General features: G+C 40.7%; 1 protein-coding gene across 10 annotated transcripts in view; it reads right to left on the bottom strand.

Moving 5' to 3' along the window:
• The window catches only part of PCDH9 (protocadherin 9), a 670643-nt gene extending 665249 nt beyond the window's left edge, over window positions 1-5394 (bottom strand). For 9 of the 10 annotated variants that reach the window (XM_071431100.1, XM_071431103.1, XM_071431102.1 and 6 more), the window contains exons 1-2: window positions 4696-5316; window positions 318-3487 (exon numbers count right to left, since the gene is read on the bottom strand). In XM_071431100.1, the coding sequence (XP_071287201.1) occupies window positions 318-3353 (3036 nt within the window). In that variant the 5' untranslated portion in view covers window positions 3354-3487; window positions 4696-5316. The other variant, XM_071431101.1, reaches the window with a different exon arrangement.
• Between the last annotated feature and the right edge of the window lie 13237 nt (window positions 5395-18631).

Below are 18631 nucleotides of genomic sequence, written 5' to 3'. Positions count from 1 at the left end.
AAAAAAGTCTTCACTTTTGCTCATGTGCATGTATGTGCACATGCATAGTCCTCTAACAACCAAAATTCTTGAAAACCCAAAGTATCAGAGGCATTTTGCAAACACATGATTAAGGTCAAGGTTTTTGTTTGTTTGTTCTTGTTTTTGGTGTTTGGTTTAGGGTTTTTTTGTTCCCCCCATAATGTTAACTAAATTAAATTAGCATGAAACAAACAACAACAAAAAAAAACCAACCCCACAACACAGTGGCACTTTTAATACTGGTTGATCGGGCACTTGTATGCAGTACTTATAGACCAGTAAAAGTGCTCGTTTACCTGTCTGGTGTGTAAGGGGCCCTTTGTCTTGAAGCCTCCTTGGGAACTGCACTCTGAGGCACTGAAGTGATCTGAACTAGTGGAAGAGCGTTTGGAAAGGGTGTCACAACCACCAACAAAGGTGTTGTCCAACGGGAGTTCCTGAATCACATGGTGCTTTTTCACTGAAACTGGAGTGTCAGGTTTGAGATGAAAAGCAGACTGCGGAGAGGCAGACTTGTAATGCTTGGCAAGATCAGGACTGTTAGGCTTAAAGGTTGATGGTGGTGCTGTGCCCCAATCAAATCTTCCTATACTTTGCTCCTCCAGCTCTGCTGGAAGGCTTATTGTCCCGTTGATAGGTTCATGAACTGCATCATCAGGTTTGGACTCCTCAATGGTCACAAAGTTCAAAAGAGAGCTCTTTGGAGATTTCCTTTTCTTCCTTTTCTTTTTCTTGTTTTGCTTGTTTTCCTGATTGGGAGACATCCACTCAGCACCTTGCTTGCTCCTCTGGGCAGCTTTGAATCTGGATGCATGTCGACAACGAACAAGAACCGTGACAAATATCACCACTATGACAACCATGGCACCCGCCACAATAGCGATCATGATGGTGAGATAGTCCTCATTTTGGTAGGGTTGGCTACTGTCCCCTATGTTCCGATCCAAAGGTGTTTCCATAGTCCTGCGTATCAAGTCATAAATGTAAGAGGCATTTCCAGCAGTATCATTTACATATAAAAATACAAGCACAAGAGTATGCAGGGATTTGGGATAACCCAAATCACTTATGTTGACAACTAAGCGATGCAGGCCCACGTCATTAGGAGTTGGTTTTTCTTCCAGAGTGATATTACCTGTCACTGGATCAATCCGAAACAAACCCTTGTTATTGCCGCTTACAATCGTGTACTTCAGCTCAGCGTTCATGCCAGTGTCTATATCCACAGCAAAGACTTCGGCTACCACCGATCCTGGGATTGCTGAGAGTGGCACTAGCTTAAAAGAAGTATTAGAAGGTGGGTAGATGACAACAGGACTGTTATCATTAACATCCATCACGTTTATTGTTACTTTTGCTGTAGAAGAGCGAGGAGGTTGCCCTCCATCCACTGCCTTAACATCAAAGGTGTAAGAGCTCTGCTGTTCTCGATCAAAAGAAACATTGGACTTTATAACTCCAGAGTACGGATCCAGCACAAAGTTTTCATTGTCATTCAGGATGGAAAGGGTCACTGCTTTATTTTCCCCAGCATCTGCATCAGTCACTGTAATCACCCCCACCGTGCTATACTTTGGTAAGTTCTCTGATACGAAAAACTGGAAATGATTGTGAGTAAATTTGGGACTGTTGTCATTTTCATCCAACACAGTAACAATTACAGCCGCCTGACTCTGCAAAGGAGGGGTGCCGTTATCTCGGGCTGTAACAGTGAAAATGAAACGTTCCTGCTCTTCTCTGTCAAAAACTCTGGAGGCTGTCAAAACTCCTGTCTTTCGATCCAGATCGAAAAAGGAGGCATTAGGACCAAGCTGATAAACAATGTCTGCATTTTTCCCACTGTCTTCATCTGTGGCACTAATAGTTGTTAAGTATAGACCACGCCGGTTGTTTTCAGAAACTGACAGCTCAATTACAGGCTGGCTGAAAATCGGAGGGTTGTCATTTTCATCCTCCAGCTTAACTCTTACCAGGGCAGTCTGGTTCAAGCTGGGCTTGCCAGAATCAGAAGCCACAATTTTAAAGCTGAATTCTTTGGTGCCCTCATAGTCCAACAAGGAAGAGGTCTCTAACAAATACTGGTTGTCGTAAACTGCTTTCAAGTGGAAGGGGACCTCTCTCTCAATGAAACAGATCACTTTGCCATTCACATCAGTGTCCTTATCTGAAACCGTAATTAGGGCAATCTTTGTATTGATGGGATCTTTCTCAGATAAGTACACTGTGCCATTGATGGGACTTATTATGTACCTGAGGTCTATGTTAGGAGGGTTATCATTTACATCAGTGACATTGATGGTGACAGTTGCCCGGGCTGGTGTAGAGCTACCATCACTAGCCAGCACTGTCACTTTGTGAATAGCAGTCTCTTCTCGATCTAAGGACCTCTGAACTGTAATCAGCCCTGTGGTGTTGTTTAAAGCAAAAAATCTTTTGGTTGCAGGGGCGACTTGGGCACCAAAAATATATCTGATTTCTGCATTGCTTCCTATATCAGCATCTGTAGCATGAAGCTGAATTACAGAGGTGCCTACAGGGGCATTCTCTGGTATATGGACCTCTACTTGACTCTCTTTAAAGACTGGCCTGTTATCATTGACATCACTTACTGTGACTTGCAGGATAGCTGTGCTGGATTTCTGGGGGGTACCTCCATCCTCCACTTTGATTTTCATCACGTAGGTGTCCTTTTGCTCTCTGTCCAAGTTCTGCTGCACAATCAGCTGAGGCCATTTCTCCCCTTCTGGAGTTTCTACAATATCCAGTCCAAAGACACTCTGCCCATTTAACAACTCATAATGCTGCACACCATTGAAACCTGTGTCAGGATCTGTTGCTGATGGGATTGGAAAGCGACTGTTGATCAGAGTGTTTTCTGGGATGGAGATATTGATGACAGGGGATGGAAACATAGGCGCATTGTCATTAGTATCCTTTACAATGATTTTTATTTTGATCAGCCTAAAAAAGTCATTGGGGAGAATCACCACTTCAAGTTCAAAGAAACACTCATTTTCTTCTGCATAGGAAGCTCCAGCACATAGTTTTTCTCTGTCTATTCTGTTAGATGTTGTAAAGATTTCCCCCGTGTTACTGGACACTTTGACCAGAGGTGCATCCCCTGCTTTAGACACCAGTCTGTAGACAAGGCTGGCACTGGTCCCTGTGGCAGCATTGATATGAGAAATGTTCAGGTCCTTTGGTATGTTCCCTATGGGCACGTTTTCAGGCAGCTCCTCTCTAATAGTGTAAATAAGTTCTTGAGCTATAGCAGAATCCAGCCTTAAACAGGCAATCAAAGCGGCCAACAGGTAAAAATCCCTCAGGTCCATGATAATGTTTTTATTCTCTTTCCACGGATTTTAGGACTTAAAGGTTTCCAGAGAGGAATGATGCGCGATTTGCAAGAGGAGGCATGCATGGACTGCAGGATGCATTACATCTCATTTCTTATTTGGAGACATCACTGTCAACACAACCACACAGAACAGCATTATTGTTTTTTTAGGCATGATAAATCTACAATCTCCAACTACTACTTCTTTTTGCAATGCATGCTTCCAGCAGTACATTTTCCTACTGCTCCCTTTTACAAGCAAGCCCTCCGGACAAATGCACCAATATCCCATCGGCTGCATTTGCTCAGAGCACGAATGAAAATAACTACTTGCAGGATTAAGGGCAGCTACTGTTTCCACACGTACTTTCTGAATAATTTCTTGGTACACCGTGTAATCCCTAAAGTGCATTCCCCCTCTACCCTCCTCCACCCAGTCATTGGTACAAGTAAAAAACCTTCCCGGACTACTTCTAGATTCTAACTGCTCTGCCAGCTGCCAAATGTAATTTGCTGTTTGCTTCCATATGTATTTCTTCGCTCTTGCTAACCAGATTTTTCTCTGCTCGCTGTGCCTCACATGCCCCTCTATAGCTATCGTACTGGGAAATAACCACCCGGACATGCTGCTGCTGCAGCAGTCGTCACTGGCTACTTCACATCCCTGTTAACTGATGAGACAATAACAGGACTTACAGTTTCTTACACTCTCAGCTCAATGTTTCTTCTCCAGATGTTGGATACTTCTCCTTCTGTTTAATAACCTAAAACTTTATTTTTTTTTAAACACAGTCTAAATCAGGAGGCTGGAAATTCCAAATGTAACTTAGAAGCAGGAAGCATGTTTACAGATGGGGGGAATATACATTTTCTGATGATATGAGAAGGAAAAAAGGTGCAGCCTTTCCCCACTGACACTGGTCTCCCTTCAGGATGATATTAGCAGCTGCCACATATAAATACTGCAGACTAATAATGCAGGTGGAAGAAAAAAAAAAAAAAAAGGAAAGCGACTGACAGACTTCTGTTTGCATGCACTGCTAACCGCACATTATCGGGGTGCAAGGCTGCCAGCACCTACAGTTTGACAGAACTAGGCAGCCCCGAGCACTAATCTTATCTGCATTAAGCTGCACGGTAACTGATGCCTGTGATTACTTCCAGCAGAGTAATGCAGGTAGGGATGCAGAGACAGCGTGTAGGTGAGCCTTTCCCACCAACACCAACAGAATCCCAAACACTGATTCTTCCCCTAGATAAATATACTGTGTGCTGGCTTTTTTTTTTTTTTTCTTTAAAGGAAATGCATCCCAGCTTAAGGGTAACTTTGCACTTACGTTAGTTGTCTACCTTTGACGATCTGCTGCAGCTAAGCAATGATCTCTTCCAGCAGATACAGCACAATGCATCTGGTAAACCACCAGTTTTGGAGAAATCAGCAGCAGCCAAACGCTTCCTCCTCGAGATATGTGTTGCTTCGGGGTGGCAAATTATCAACTCCAGGGAACAAATTCACAGTTCTGTCGTTAGTCATCCTCTCCACGTTTCATTCCTGTGAAGCGGGGATCCTTTGGGTGCCTAACGTGCACGCAACAACCCAAACAAACAGCAAGAGAAAAATCCGGTGCACTTCTTAGAGCGGGGGTATTTTCCACTCTTCACTGCACACCATTCCCGTCCCTCTCTCGGCAGAGCAGAGGCAGCTACATGAAGTCTGCAACTTCTGACTGGAAATGGCAAGAGTTGGTCTGACGGTGCTTCTCCCTCTTTAGCTCTGGGGTGACAGTTGCCCAAAAAAAAAAAAAAAAAAAAAAAAAAAAAAAAAAAAAAAAAAAAATCAAAAAAAAAATCAAAAAAAGAAATCCTAATAGGTTATTGCTTTAGTGACGGGAGGAAGCGGCGGCGCTTTCCCTCCTCCCTCCCTCCTTCCCTCCCTCCCTCCTCCCTCCCAGCCTCTCTCCCTCACATACGCTCTCTCCTTCTCCCTCTCTCTCTCTGAACTGAAATTCTTGATATAACTCTCAATAAGCCCAGAGGGAGGGTGGGAGCGGAGCGAGGCCACCCCTCCCGCCGCACCGCATTGGCCCGCGCCGGCGGGGGCGGTGGATGGCGGAGCGCGGCCGCGGCATTGGCCGCCGGGCACGTCGCTCCCCGGCCCGGCCGGGCGGGAGGGGGCTGCGCGCCGCGCGGAGGGGACCGGCGGGGCCGGGGGGACGCGGCGGGGACGCGGCGGGAGCGGGGCGTTCCGCGGGAGGAGCGCGGCGGACACGGGCGGGCGGAGGGCGGGCGAGCGCTCCGCGGTCGGGGGCGCGCAGGGGGCGGAAAGCAGCGCCGGGTTTGCGCGCGGCTGAGGGGTAATTGGGGAATAAGGGCTCGGGGTGCGTTTGGGTTGGCGGCGCGGGGTGAGGTTTTGCGGGGCGGGGGATGCCTCAGTGCGTGCTCGGTGTCGCTTGCGCGGGGCAGCGCGACCGCCCGTGGTGCGATGCGGGCCCGGCGCGGAGCGCAGCGCTGGCCGTGGGGCCGCCGCCCGGCGCCGCGCACGTTCGGAGGCAATCGCCTGCCCCGGCCCGCCTTCGCCCGGTTCAGCCTTATATTTAATACATGCCCTTTCATCTATAATTCAGGCTGCTCTGACTCCAGCCCTGTCTCGGCTCCCATTTACGCCTGCACACCTTTCTCCTTCCCTTTCCCGAAGGGTCAGAGAGACACTCGCCAAGGGAGGGAGAGAGCTACTCTGCTGGTTTGGGTTTTGTCTGCTTAAACATTGAACTGGAAAAGATTCCTCCTCTCTGTGGTTTGATAAATAATAAAAGTGATCGTTTCGCCTTCCCCATAAATGACACAGGTAAATTATCCAGCTAGCCACAAAGAAGCATCACATGGCTGGAAGACACTGTAATAAAATGCCAATGTATTATGATATGAGTGACCTCAAAAGTGTGACAAGAAGATGATTATAGTGCATTATCTATAGTGCATTATATGTAGTGCCTTTTTCAACGTTTTCTGAACCATGAATGAACCTTTATTTGACTGTGCTTTTATTGCTAGCTTTTCTCAGCTTGAACTTACAAGCTGTATGCTAGAACCTATCCAATTTCGTATGCCCAGGTACATGGCCATGCGGGCTGCTGCTTCTGGTAGAGCCTTTCAAATATATATGCATAGGAAAAACAACAAAGATAACATCAGCATTTGACTTTTTCTGTATGTGGTACTATCTCATTTACACATTTTCAGTGGATAGCATTGGTGAGCTAAAGGTTCGAGTTTTACCTTGAAGATTTTACATTTTCAGATGCAGGCTCTTAGGCTCTCATATGTGTCTGCACATAGGATGCACTATTAACAAATGGTGGGAGCTGCTTGTACCTCTCAGAGGTCAGTAATTTGCATGGTTTGGAATTGTGTGCTACATACTGATAAATGTACATATCCTTGCAAGTCATATGGATGCAGATACTGGATGTGAGCATTGCACATCCTGTAATCCCATGATGCATAAAGATTAAACACTCTCAGTTTCCCTGTGCTTTGTAGTTGTGTCCAAAATACTCTTGTTACTGTTACACACAGAAAAAAAATTGATCCCAGTTTTGATGGCATCAAGTAATGTTAGAAAACGGAACCGGATCTAATAATAGTTTAAGAAAAATCTTCATTATGTAATACAAGAAGGATGGCTGGAGCCCCAGCATTGAAAGTCAAACAAGTGACATGAAGGAGCAACCTTACTGCCAAACCACTTAGGAAAAGAATTCTGTGAATGAATTAAGTATGCAGTTCTTTTGTATTTTAAAATACAAAGCAGAGCAGCCATTAATAAAGGAGATAATTAGAACTGCTAGCATTCTGTGTAATGCAGTCTGCTTCTGAAATACGGCATGTTTATGTATGCATTAATAATACACACATTTTTCCTGACACTAGTCATATCACAGCAGTATGGCATCACAGACATTTTATAGCCTCATTCTAGTAACATCACAGGCATATAACATTCTTATTCTAATCACACCATAGTCATTTCAATGTCACATTGTAGTCACATCACATAGCCTGGTAATAATTATTTAACTTTATTGCTAAGCTGAATAGTTTTCTGTTTGCTCAGGGATGACTTAAACTTGTAGTCAGAACCGATTAGGACATGCTCATAAATGAGCTCTTCTCATGTACATAGGGTTAGACTTGTGAAAAGTTTGGAAGAGAAAAAAAAAATCTCAGTGAACTAGTGTCTGTTGGACTTAAACCCAATGCAATCACAAGTCATAATAATAGCACATTTTTGCTGTTTTCAGAAGTAATTCTAGAAAGCCAACAATGTTTACATGTAGATCTGTCATGTTAATGTTTATGTGCTTGCTTTAAAATGCTGTAGTACTTTAACTAATCATACATTATTAACCTCATGGCAGAGGCACGTCTTTAAACTGTTGTATTTGCACACCAGATTGTAAAATTGAGGCCCAGAGTACCAAAGGGGTTAGAACTGTCACAACTGCTTCTAATAATGGTAGAAAAAAACCAGAAGGGGCTGAATTCCTGAGCAGGAGTTGGAATCACCCAGTGCAGCACTAACGCCACCCCTGCAATGTGAGGAACTGCTCTGAGCCGTGTCCTGTGCTCACTTGAGTAGCCTCTTGTTTACTCTCTGGTAGATGTTTATTCCATAGCTCTTATATTTGAGAAAGCTGCAGTATTTGATGTCACATTCCCCTCAAATTCAGCTGTGGTGCCATTATTTGTACTATTTCTTAATAGTTGCCTTTCCTTACCATTATGGATTAGCCTTTTGTCTATGTACAAGAACACTGGATTGGCAATCACATCACACCTTATTAAAATGACTTCTGTATTATAACCCACTAACTATTCATCCACATCATTGCTTGTTATCTTCGCCTCCATATTATTATGTATCAAATTCTTTTCCATATCATATTTGACTCAAATTCTAGCATGCTAGAAACTGACTCCAATTATTCTGTACTAGCTACAGTCAAATTGCACTAAATGGAATTGCTTACATTGTATCACAGTGGCTACAGGCTCACACAATGCATTATACATGAAACTGATTCACATTATGCTTAGCTAACTAAAGACTTTAATCTTAAAGTGTTGAGCATAAAATGCTATCATTCTTCACTGAACTGGCTCTGGTCACTTGATCATTTTGTACCTGGGATTGCCTCTTACAGGCTGTTATTATTAAAGCAAAATGGCTTTTCCTCTCCTGCAGTTCTACCACTTTCTGTAGAGAGCTGATTCATATGCTAATGAATGAGCTTCCTTATTTCATGACAGAGCACTGCAACACTGGAACCTGACCTATGGTGCACCTTTAGGATGTCCCCCTCAGTGCAGCGTAGTGAAAAAATGCATTATAAAAATCCGCTTGTGTGTTCAGATAGCAGGTTATGTGCTAACTATTGAGCAATCCTTAATATTATCCCCAGAGGTCTTGTTTCTGTATGTTGCTGAAGTCATTAGGAAACCCATCCTTGGTCCCATCTGCAATAGGAAGTATTCAAGGCCATATTGCCAGTTCTGCTGAGGTCTCTCGGGGTGTTTCTGATGTGGCTGTCCCTGGAAGGAGAAGAGATTAGGAGTTCAGTGTGGCAGGTAAAGAAGTGAAGACTCTCCTTGTTACAGATAGTTTTTAATCCATGAAGGAGTCCACCTCTACAGGGCAGACATTCTCTCTGCTCTAACTGGCACTGGCATTGCTGTATCCTTGATTTTGGCTCCTGCTGAGTTCAGTCTCATAGTAACCTCAAGAAACCCACTTCTTACAAGAAGCACTGGGCCAAAAAGTGATGCCTGTAATCTGCTGCACTCCTAACCGCCAAAATGTTGAGGGCTTCTGTAAAGATGAGAGAGGAATGCTACAGAGTCAGGAGCAGCATATGGAGAGGATTGTGGAGCCCATGTTTTCTGTATATCCTTACAAGCATGTTTCTCCTTGCAAGCATGATGCTTTGGTCCAGACTTTGTACACCTAATGGTTTGTAATTCAGGAGCTTGCTTCAGAGTGACCTAGTCTTCTTGGGCAGAAGGATTGGACCTATAGCCTTTATTTACATTAATGAAGTCAATAAAAGTGTTTTGGGTAATGTAAATCATATGTAAGTACAGCATTTGAATAAGCCAGGTAATTGTATTATAAATACTATTTATTTAATATACTATTTTTTGCAATTTCAAAGTGTATTTAATTGTTTTTCAGAATGGTTGTGAGAGCTCTAGGAAAGGAAAAACACTTAAGCGAGCAGCTCAGGACTATATAATAATCTGTACTCTTAAATAAACAGCAGTAGCTAAGTCAGTTAATGATTAATAATTTAAGCCATTGAGCTGCTGAGATGGGGAAGAGTTGCAGAATTGGGACCTTTTAATGTGTCTTTCTTCAGGAAAATAAACTCAGTCCCTGGATAATCAAATCACAAAAGGGGCAGGTGATGACCTTCATTCCATTTGAATGGCAGAACTAAATTTAAGTGAATTTGCCATTTTTTTTTGACTGACAAAGATTACAAATGTCAGTTCATGGCTCTGAAGGGTCCAGAAGTGCACAAGCTGAAAGCTGGCATTTTGCAGTGCCAGTGTTTAATCCCTGTCACTGTACAATACAACAAAGTGCCCAACTCCCCTTAATTATTGCTGTTTATTTAAAGGTACAGATTAATATGCAGGCTTGAATTGTTTGCTTGAAAGTATGTGGGGCTTTTTCCTCCATCACAAGGCTTAGTGTCTATTTACAATAATACTAAGAATCCATTTGGATATTACTAAAGGAGAGTAATAAATGCTGTTTAAAATGCAATAATTGGACCACTTAGATGTAATTTCATGTGGTACAAAATGAAAAAAAAAGCCTAAATCTTTGCTACAGTCATGTCATTTTTTACGATAGAAGTACCTGATGAATCTGAATGCAGAAGCAGATTCCAGCCAATGTGCTTTTGTGTAAGGCAAAAATATTCCAGAACCTGAAAATAACCTGATGTCTTATTGATGCTTTATTGTTTAAAAAGAGTAGAAGGGAAAAGAAATGAAGGCTTTCAGACAAAAAAAAAAAAAAAACAAAACAAAACAAAAAAAAAAACACTGAAGAAATTTTTACTGAAGCATTTTCATTTCCATCAGAACACTAATGTAGTTTTAGTAGACAGAGTTATGCTGATGCAATGCTGGCAGGATCAGAATGAGACCCAAACCGTGGAATGAGACCTCCTTCAGGCATTGTCATGGTTTACCAAAACAGACATTTACTTTGTTTTTCTGCTTTCAACTTATGACCTGCTCCTTGCTTGCACAGAATATAGAAAATTCTCAATTTAAATCAATATATATACTCACACTAACTTGCATTAGCGAGATTGACATCTTTACACCTGGATTTGAACCTAAATATCTTCTTTTTTGAGTCCTACTCTTCTGTCAGTCATGCCTCACCATTTACAAAAGGTTACTAAGGTAGTAAATCTTCATTAAACCCTATGTCCTCTGGGGAAAAAAATATACTTGTTTGACGTGGACATAGCTTTATTCTTTAAATTACAAAGGCAGGCAGACAGATGACTAATTTCTGTTTAAAAGCAGCCGGCTGTCATGATTGCTTCTTCGTATTTCTAACACTTTTGTATTTCTTAATGTCTCTGTTAAACCAAAGCATCTATGGTTTTGAGGTTTTATCTTTTGGAAATTGTATGTTTAGTGCCCTGGTGGTAGAAATACTGCAAGAGCTACACCCTACACCCTTTCATTGAGCAGATGATGCCCATCTATTTGCCATGCATATGCACTGAAGGGAGGAGCACAGATTCCTGGACTGCATCCCTTTTCTGTGTCCCACTGGCATGGCTGTGATTTTCAAAGACTCTTTGTTCTTCTGGACTCAAAATCTATAAAAGACAAGGTGTGTGCCCTCCTCCTATGGGCAGCAGTACCCCAACTCTCTACATGCCGCCATGTTCTGGGGAAGTACTTTGATGTAATTTTGGCTTTCTGGAGGCCAGTTCCTCTCTGAGCTCCTCTTTATATGGAAGCCAGAATTCTGCACAGTGCTCATGCAGAGCTGAGCCTGAAAGAAAGGATTAATCCAAACAAAATTACTCACACAAAAACAGTGGGGGAAAATTACAGGTCTGTGTTTGGCATGTATTCACAGAATAGGAAATGTCACTAAATATCTTTGCTGTCATTTACATTCCATTCAAAATCCTAAAAAATATTAGGTTCTGGGCAAGAAAAAAAATCTAAAGGACCACAATATGACTTCTCCATAGATTTTCACTGTTCCATTTAGTGACTTTATTGTCCAGGTTTCTTAATGGGCAAAAGTCACTCAAAGTCTTCAAGTAAATAATGTGTTATCATGTAAGTAATAATGTAAGCAAAGTAAGAACATACAGGTTACGGGGCAGTATTTTCCCTTTATGGAAACTAACTGGGCATTCTTAGAAAATGGTTTAGAGGAAGAATAAATTGGAGTTTCATGGGTTTTCCTTCTTTATTACTAATAAATCACTGCTTCTGCCTCCCATGTTGACAAGCAGCAGATGTTTCAACACAAACTCCATCAAAGTTAGTCATTTTGTCCTCTCTCTTATCAGTGTTTCTGTCGCTCTGAGGATGACATGCATCAGGAAATAAGTAAGCACCTATCTACAGGGGCATCACTCAGTCATGCTTAGACAATTATCACTGCAAAACACACTTCAGACTGATCAATAATTGCTTTCCTTGTCAAATTTCTGGATGTCACAAGCAGCACCAAAGGAAGGGATCAGACCTGTGCAAAGCCTTGTCTAGACAGGTAGATTAGATTGCTTTTAGTCCTAGCAGAGGCAGGAGGATGCCTCAGTGGTCTACAGCAAAGCCTAACAAAGCACCCATCGCTCTTTTTCTTGCAGTAGACTTGAACAGACTCAGGTTGTGTGAGCAAGGAAAATGCCCCCTCCAAGGGAAGACACCTTATAATCTGAAAAATTCAATATTAGAAATAGCTTGGAAGTGCCACAGTTTTTTTCCCTGACAAAGTTTGTTTTGACACAGGCCAGAAAGTTGTTATTTTCAGATAGATTTACAGGGATCAGTTCTTAGATTCCCTTTCATATCTCCGTCTTTCCCCTTTATCTTTTTAAAGCTTAGATAGACTGAAGGCCTTCTGTCTGATTCATGTATATCTGTGCTTGCAAACCTCAGGTCTGCGATGAGGAGAGGATACTTGTTTCTAAGATAGAATATTTTGAAAAACAGTAAGTTGAGTTTATTCACAGTCCTCTTCAGACATTCTTCTTCTCTATAGAATATATCTGTATAACTATTTGTAACTGAAGACAGTAAATCTGGGCAATAGAAAAAGAAACTTACAGATTTTCTTGGACTGAAAACTCAGGTAAAATGCACCTGATGCCAGAATAAAAATACATTAAGGTGTAATACAAAAATGATACGTTTATCTGATTGCTGTAATTGTGAGGTCTTTTACTTTAAGGCATAACAAACTATGTTAGTCATTGTAAAACCAGATCCACCTTACATATGCTGTTACCATACCAGTGAGGAGTAATAATTATAAAGCCTTTTTCTCCCCCTCTGCTTCAGTGCTGTCAATTCCACAAAACTCCTGTGCAATTCAGTAAACTTGATACGCTGAAAACTAGTCATTTCAAGATGTGCTTCAGCTGCTGCTTGGTTTGCATTCCTGTTCAGCTGATTCTTGACTGAGAAATGTAGGGAGTCTTACTGAAATATTAGTATTTGTTCTATGAGCATGAGTGCCAGATGACTTCAGGTTACACAGTGAGACAGCCAGCTGTATTCAGCACAATATTATGCTTTTCATTACTGACAGAAATAATAAAAAAATTCAAATTGAAAAACTATGAGATTCTTATTAACATGATTGAATTTAAGTGAACAGAGACTGTCTGCTAGCCCAAAAGATGCACGCATTGAAAAGATGGTAGAGCAAGAATCTTTCTCTGTACAGAAAGAGATGTGTATCTCTGTATATATCCTACTAAAAGACAACCAGTGAAATTGTGAGCTTTCAGGTTTTATCCCCATTAAGTATTTGATCTTGGATTTAAGTCTGTGAACATGAGTGAAAATCTCCATTCCATTGACAAAAGTGTTTTTGTCACTCTGCTTTGGTCTGTGATAACTCAGTGCCCTATACTCTCTCAATGGAACAACAGTGTAGGTATTCCTCAGCCAGACCCATCTGTTGCTTTGAAACATGTAAAATGTAAAATACTGTAAGGTGAAAGTTTTTGCCAAAGCTTGGATTCTTTGGCAGGGACACGTCTATGGCTAACGAGTAATCTTTCTGTCTTTTTATTTTTTTATTTATTAGTAGATATTAGCTTTGAATCAGCCTTTGAAAGTTGAACAGAACTGGTTCTCTTGCAGAAGTTTGTATGTTTCAGTTTTCCCAAAAGTGGAAATGAAAAAATTGGTCATGAAGCAGAATTATGCTGTGCCTGAACATGGGCTTTAATGCATAAAAAACCCATTTAGTTTTGGATGAGGGCCTACATGTTTTAATGATATTAAGAGGAGGTCATATCTAAAATACAGCTCCTCCCCACTAAATACAGACAGGAGGCTCATTTTTGTAATTCTTTCTTTAATTCCATTCTTTCAGTTAGCATTATAAATTATTATGTCAGTGCTCCCACTTAGCCTAAGAGAGCTCCAATTTAAAGTGTGCAGTCACAAATTCTGTTCTTATTAACACTGATACTACTTGTTCTGATGTGCAGTAGATCTTGCATAATATTGGAGGACATCTAAGAAGCTATAAGGTTAAAAAATGCCAAAGTCTCAAAAACAGGTCTAAAAATCTTTGTTGTCTCAAGTAAGTTATGGACAGTACCTAGGCATCTATCTCACAATGCAATCATAAAAGTCTTACCTTTAATGTCATCTAACTGAAGGAAGTTTGTCCACTATTTAAATTGAAGCTTGCTTCAATTTAAATAGCTCTGAGAAGCTACATTTGGGATTTTGTGCCTGTTCAAAAATCTCTTATTCTTGCCCTATCTAAGCAATGCGTATCTCAAGTCATTTCAGGATCTACAAATAAGATCCTGTTTCTTTTCTCAGTGGATAAAACAGTGCATGCTTACAGAATCAAGCTTTGTGTAAAGCATAGTGCATTTTGTTTTGCTCTATTTTTAAGCACAACCATGAAATTTATGTTTAAATGGTTTTAGTATTCCTCTAGCCTAAAACACGCTTACTTGGTTTTTGTCCTTATAGATTCAAAATCACAGCTCCTAAATTCTGGAAGAACTTCTTAGCTGTGTCTTGGTAGGCTGTATATGTCTGTGTATCTCTGTGTGTGTGTGTGTGTGTGTGTGTGTGTGTTGTGTGTGTGTGTGTGCTGATTCCCAGGCATAGTGGACAGGACTAGAGTGTGAATCTTGGCTTGCATTCTTTATTCCATGAGCATTGTACATCCCTTGCATGAAACTGTCATTCAAGAAAATCCTTCATAGTGTCAGTAGGCCTGATCCTCCCCAAGCAATCAATGAGTTGCAGGTGGTGTACAAAAAGGTGGTGCATGCTTGAGTCTCCCAGGATAAGGAAAAAAAGCGCCTCTCAGCTCTCCTGCTTCCTCAGAGCACTATAATGAATGTCTAGCCTGTGATACAAGTGCTCTTGGTGGCTCGCTTTCCACTTCTAAGAGGTCTATAGCAGGTAATTCAAAAGCCTTCCTAATAACAGTTGGTAACAGTTGCTTTCAGTTGCCTAAACAGCGCTCTCTTGTTCTTTGAGAGAATCTGCCAGGAGGTCCGAACTGAGAAGTTACACGTATGAGTACATGCTCTCTATGTGCTTGTGGATTGATCACCATGCTAGTCAGAGTTTCCACTTTTCTGACTGGTATAAAGGAAAGAGTGGTCTCTCTTTCATTTCTGAAAGATAGCACTCTGTAATTCTGCACTCTTCCTGTGTTGTAGAGGGAGCCAAGGTGCTCGTGTAAGGAATATGCAACTTGAACATGAACATTTCAACTACTAAATGGCTTCCTGGAGCTTCACCTAACCTCATTTACTAGTTTAAATGTCATAAAAATTACCTATATACTTTCCAAAATTTTATCTGCTGTGAACTGTCTTATATGGAGGCTCAAGGGGAGTTTCTGGGTTTTTTTGGTTTTTTGGTTTTTTTTTTTTTTTTTTGTGTTTGTGGGGGTTATGTTGATTTATGAATGTTTTTAATTATCATATAAGTGTCAGAGAATGTCTTCATTATCCTGATTTAAAAAAAAATCCAAATTAGAGAGTAATTAATCTTCCTTGAAGACATTTACATCTAAATAGCAGTAAGTGATCTAATGATCTCAAATTTACTGTGCTACAATGAATGTAGATCATGGAACAAAGAATAGTTGGGGAAAAAAAAGGATTAATGTTTATACAGTGTCATTTTTAAACAAAGACATCCAGAATAATTAAGTATGTGTGTATGTGAGAAGGAGTTTCTGTAATTAGGCAGGCGGAACATTTTATGGCTTACGATGTAATGAAAACTATTTTAATTGTATTTCAGAGAGCGATCCTATTGGAAAATGAAAGAACAAGTTTGGGGTTTTTGGTTTTTTTTTCTTTTTTTGGGGGGGGGGGGGCGGAGTGGGGGGGGGAGGATCGTTATTTTTTACAGATAAATATAGAAGCTCTGCCTGTTTTCCCTGAAAGGGCTGAACCCTCGGCTGCTGACGCGGGGAGCCGGGGTCTGCGCTCGCACAATTCCCGCCGGGCGCGCTTCCCCCAGCCCGCGGCGCCGAACCGCAGTAAACAGCGGCATCTAGAGGCCGCTCTTGGGTACTGCAGGGCAGCCGCAGCCCGGCCTCCCCCCGGCAGCGCCTTGGAGCAGCCGGGCGATGCGGAGCGTGTGGCTGGACAGTTGCCATGGTAATCTTCTATTTTATTTACTTTTTAAAGTGTTGCTGAATGCGTCCTGCTTTTGGGACTCCAGGCATCCTAGAAAACTGTCACAACAGAATACTTGGTGCGTTAAGGTTGTTCATTTAGTCACGGGCATTTAAAGGAATTAGGCTAAGGTGTTATTAGTGTGAAACCTGGTTTTTGGTTCCTTTATAGTGACAAAATATTATGTCAAGTTGCCATAATAGAAAAAAAAAAGGAAATAAACTAACTATATATAATGTAGTTTTTACCAGTCACCTTCAGTTATTTGTGCTTCTTATAATGTAATTCAAATTGCACTAAGAAATTTATAGAAAATATTTTTAAAACCTAACTAGACCCAGAAAATAATAATTCCTAATTCATCAAATAATTGTTTGAACCCTATGGTAGGAAAAAATATCTGTGAAAGGATGTGAAAGAGGAACACGTTGTGAATGTCATCTTATATTCACAACTTGACATTATTAGATTTCCATCTCTCACCTTAGATGTACTGAGAGGCAACAATTAACAAAAATCCATTTCACCAAAACCTGATGAGTTATACAGGTCTCTCTCTTCCTTTTTTAATTATTCAGTCCTGCCATTTTATAGGTTAAAATATTTATCAGACCTTTTTATTAAAAGCATGCAAGCCACAAACCAAGATTAACCAACCAGATAAAATACCTATATATAAATAAGAAAGTAGTAGGAAAATCATTATTGTTTTTCTTAACTGAAGTTGTAGGGTTTTTTCTGTCTAGACCTTAAACATTTTCACATTCTGCAGCTCTCTGCTATCCATCTTATCCAAAGAAGGATCTATCCCACTTCTGTTTGTCAGAGTTTCTTATTATGTTGCAAGAATTTAAATATCTAAGACTGTGCCCAATTTCAGTCATGGGTCAGGCAAGAGTGCAATTTGTATAGAACTTGAATGCAAGAGATGCTTTAAAATGTAACTCAAAATCTGTTTTAGAAATGAGCTTAATTTAAAAACATATCATTGCTTAATGAAGCTATACTGTTAATTAAATTAATTAAATATTGTAATATGAAATGAATTAAAAATTGTGGTATGAAATAAAACCAAGCAAGACATAATACATTAATTAATCATAACAAAGTTTTCTTAAAGCTGTCAAGTTAACCACTTAGATAAAATCTTTGATAGGACAATACTGGCAAAAAAGGCATTTTTCCTTTTATAATGTTGATTTTTTTGGAATAGCCATTCCATTTTGAAGGTCAACATCACTTACATCCAACAATAAGCCTATATTCATTTGGGTGCATATTATGGGAGTACTGTTACTATTAGAATGGTGACCAAGTTAATGAAAAATCCTACTGCATCCAGTGCATTATTTTCTGACAAGGAAAGTTGCAAACATTTGCAGGAATGAATCTAAAGGAAAGAAGATGCCTGTCAGATGATGCGTTCCCTATTCTAGTGACTCTCTTGTAAAGTTTTGTGAAAAGGAAAATAGGACCATAATCTCATTGTGATCAAGTGACAGTAGTATTGGTAAAATAATTAAAAATACAGTTTCAACCTATTCACATAATAAAAAGACCTTGCTTTCTCAGGTAAGAAAGAGACCACAGAGCTGATGGCAGATGAAGGTAGAGGGGATGGAGGAAGTGCACACCATGTTCTTCCTGAGGAGACAGAGACCACAGCCTTGCAGGATAGGTGCCTCATTAGTGGATTTGGGTGTTTGCTTGGTAAATGCATTTGGAAGGAAGAAAAAAATGTGTTGCTGCAGTTGCACAGAAGTCTTCTTATTTCATCCACTCTTTTTTTATTTTCAGACAGAAGAGCACTCCTGCACAGAGCTTGAGAGGCCACATATGCAGCAGAGGGTGAGTTTCTGCACATTAGTGCTTCTAACATGCTCACTAATGTTTATACATCTCCAGAGGGCCTTGGTGTAGGAAGACAGTTGCTCTAGCAGGGTATCTGGAGGTAAAGTGTGAACTCTAATGAAAGAAGTGAAAAAAGCAAACAGCTGGGCTTCTTATCTCGAGATAGCTGGGGAAATGGAAGCAGTCCATAGGAGCTCCAAATGGGAAAATGTGATCTCTTGCAGTAGATGCTATTTTTTTATTTTTTTTGGTAGCAAAGGAATTCTTTATTCAATTTAGCTGTAGAAATGATACACATTTTAGAAGTACTAGGTAGCAAAAGATGTGGGAGTATTCTGACAAGAAAGGGCTGTAGTCACAAAGGCCAAGATTGAAGCAAGAAACAAAGGTAATACAAAGAGAAAGATTATGAGTTAGGAAACCAAAGGAGAAAGAAAGCAGAATCTGTGTAAGTTTGTTAAAATTTAAC

Source organism: Agelaius tricolor, unplaced genomic scaffold (genome assembly GCF_023055355.1).
Source record: "Agelaius tricolor isolate 1412-34295 unplaced genomic scaffold, bAgeTri1.0.p SCAF_7, whole genome shotgun sequence".
Classification (NCBI taxonomy): Eukaryota; Metazoa; Chordata; class Aves; order Passeriformes; family Icteridae; genus Agelaius; species Agelaius tricolor.
Note: the sequence above shows the minus strand (reverse complement) of the source record. Positions and strands in the feature narration are given on the sequence as shown.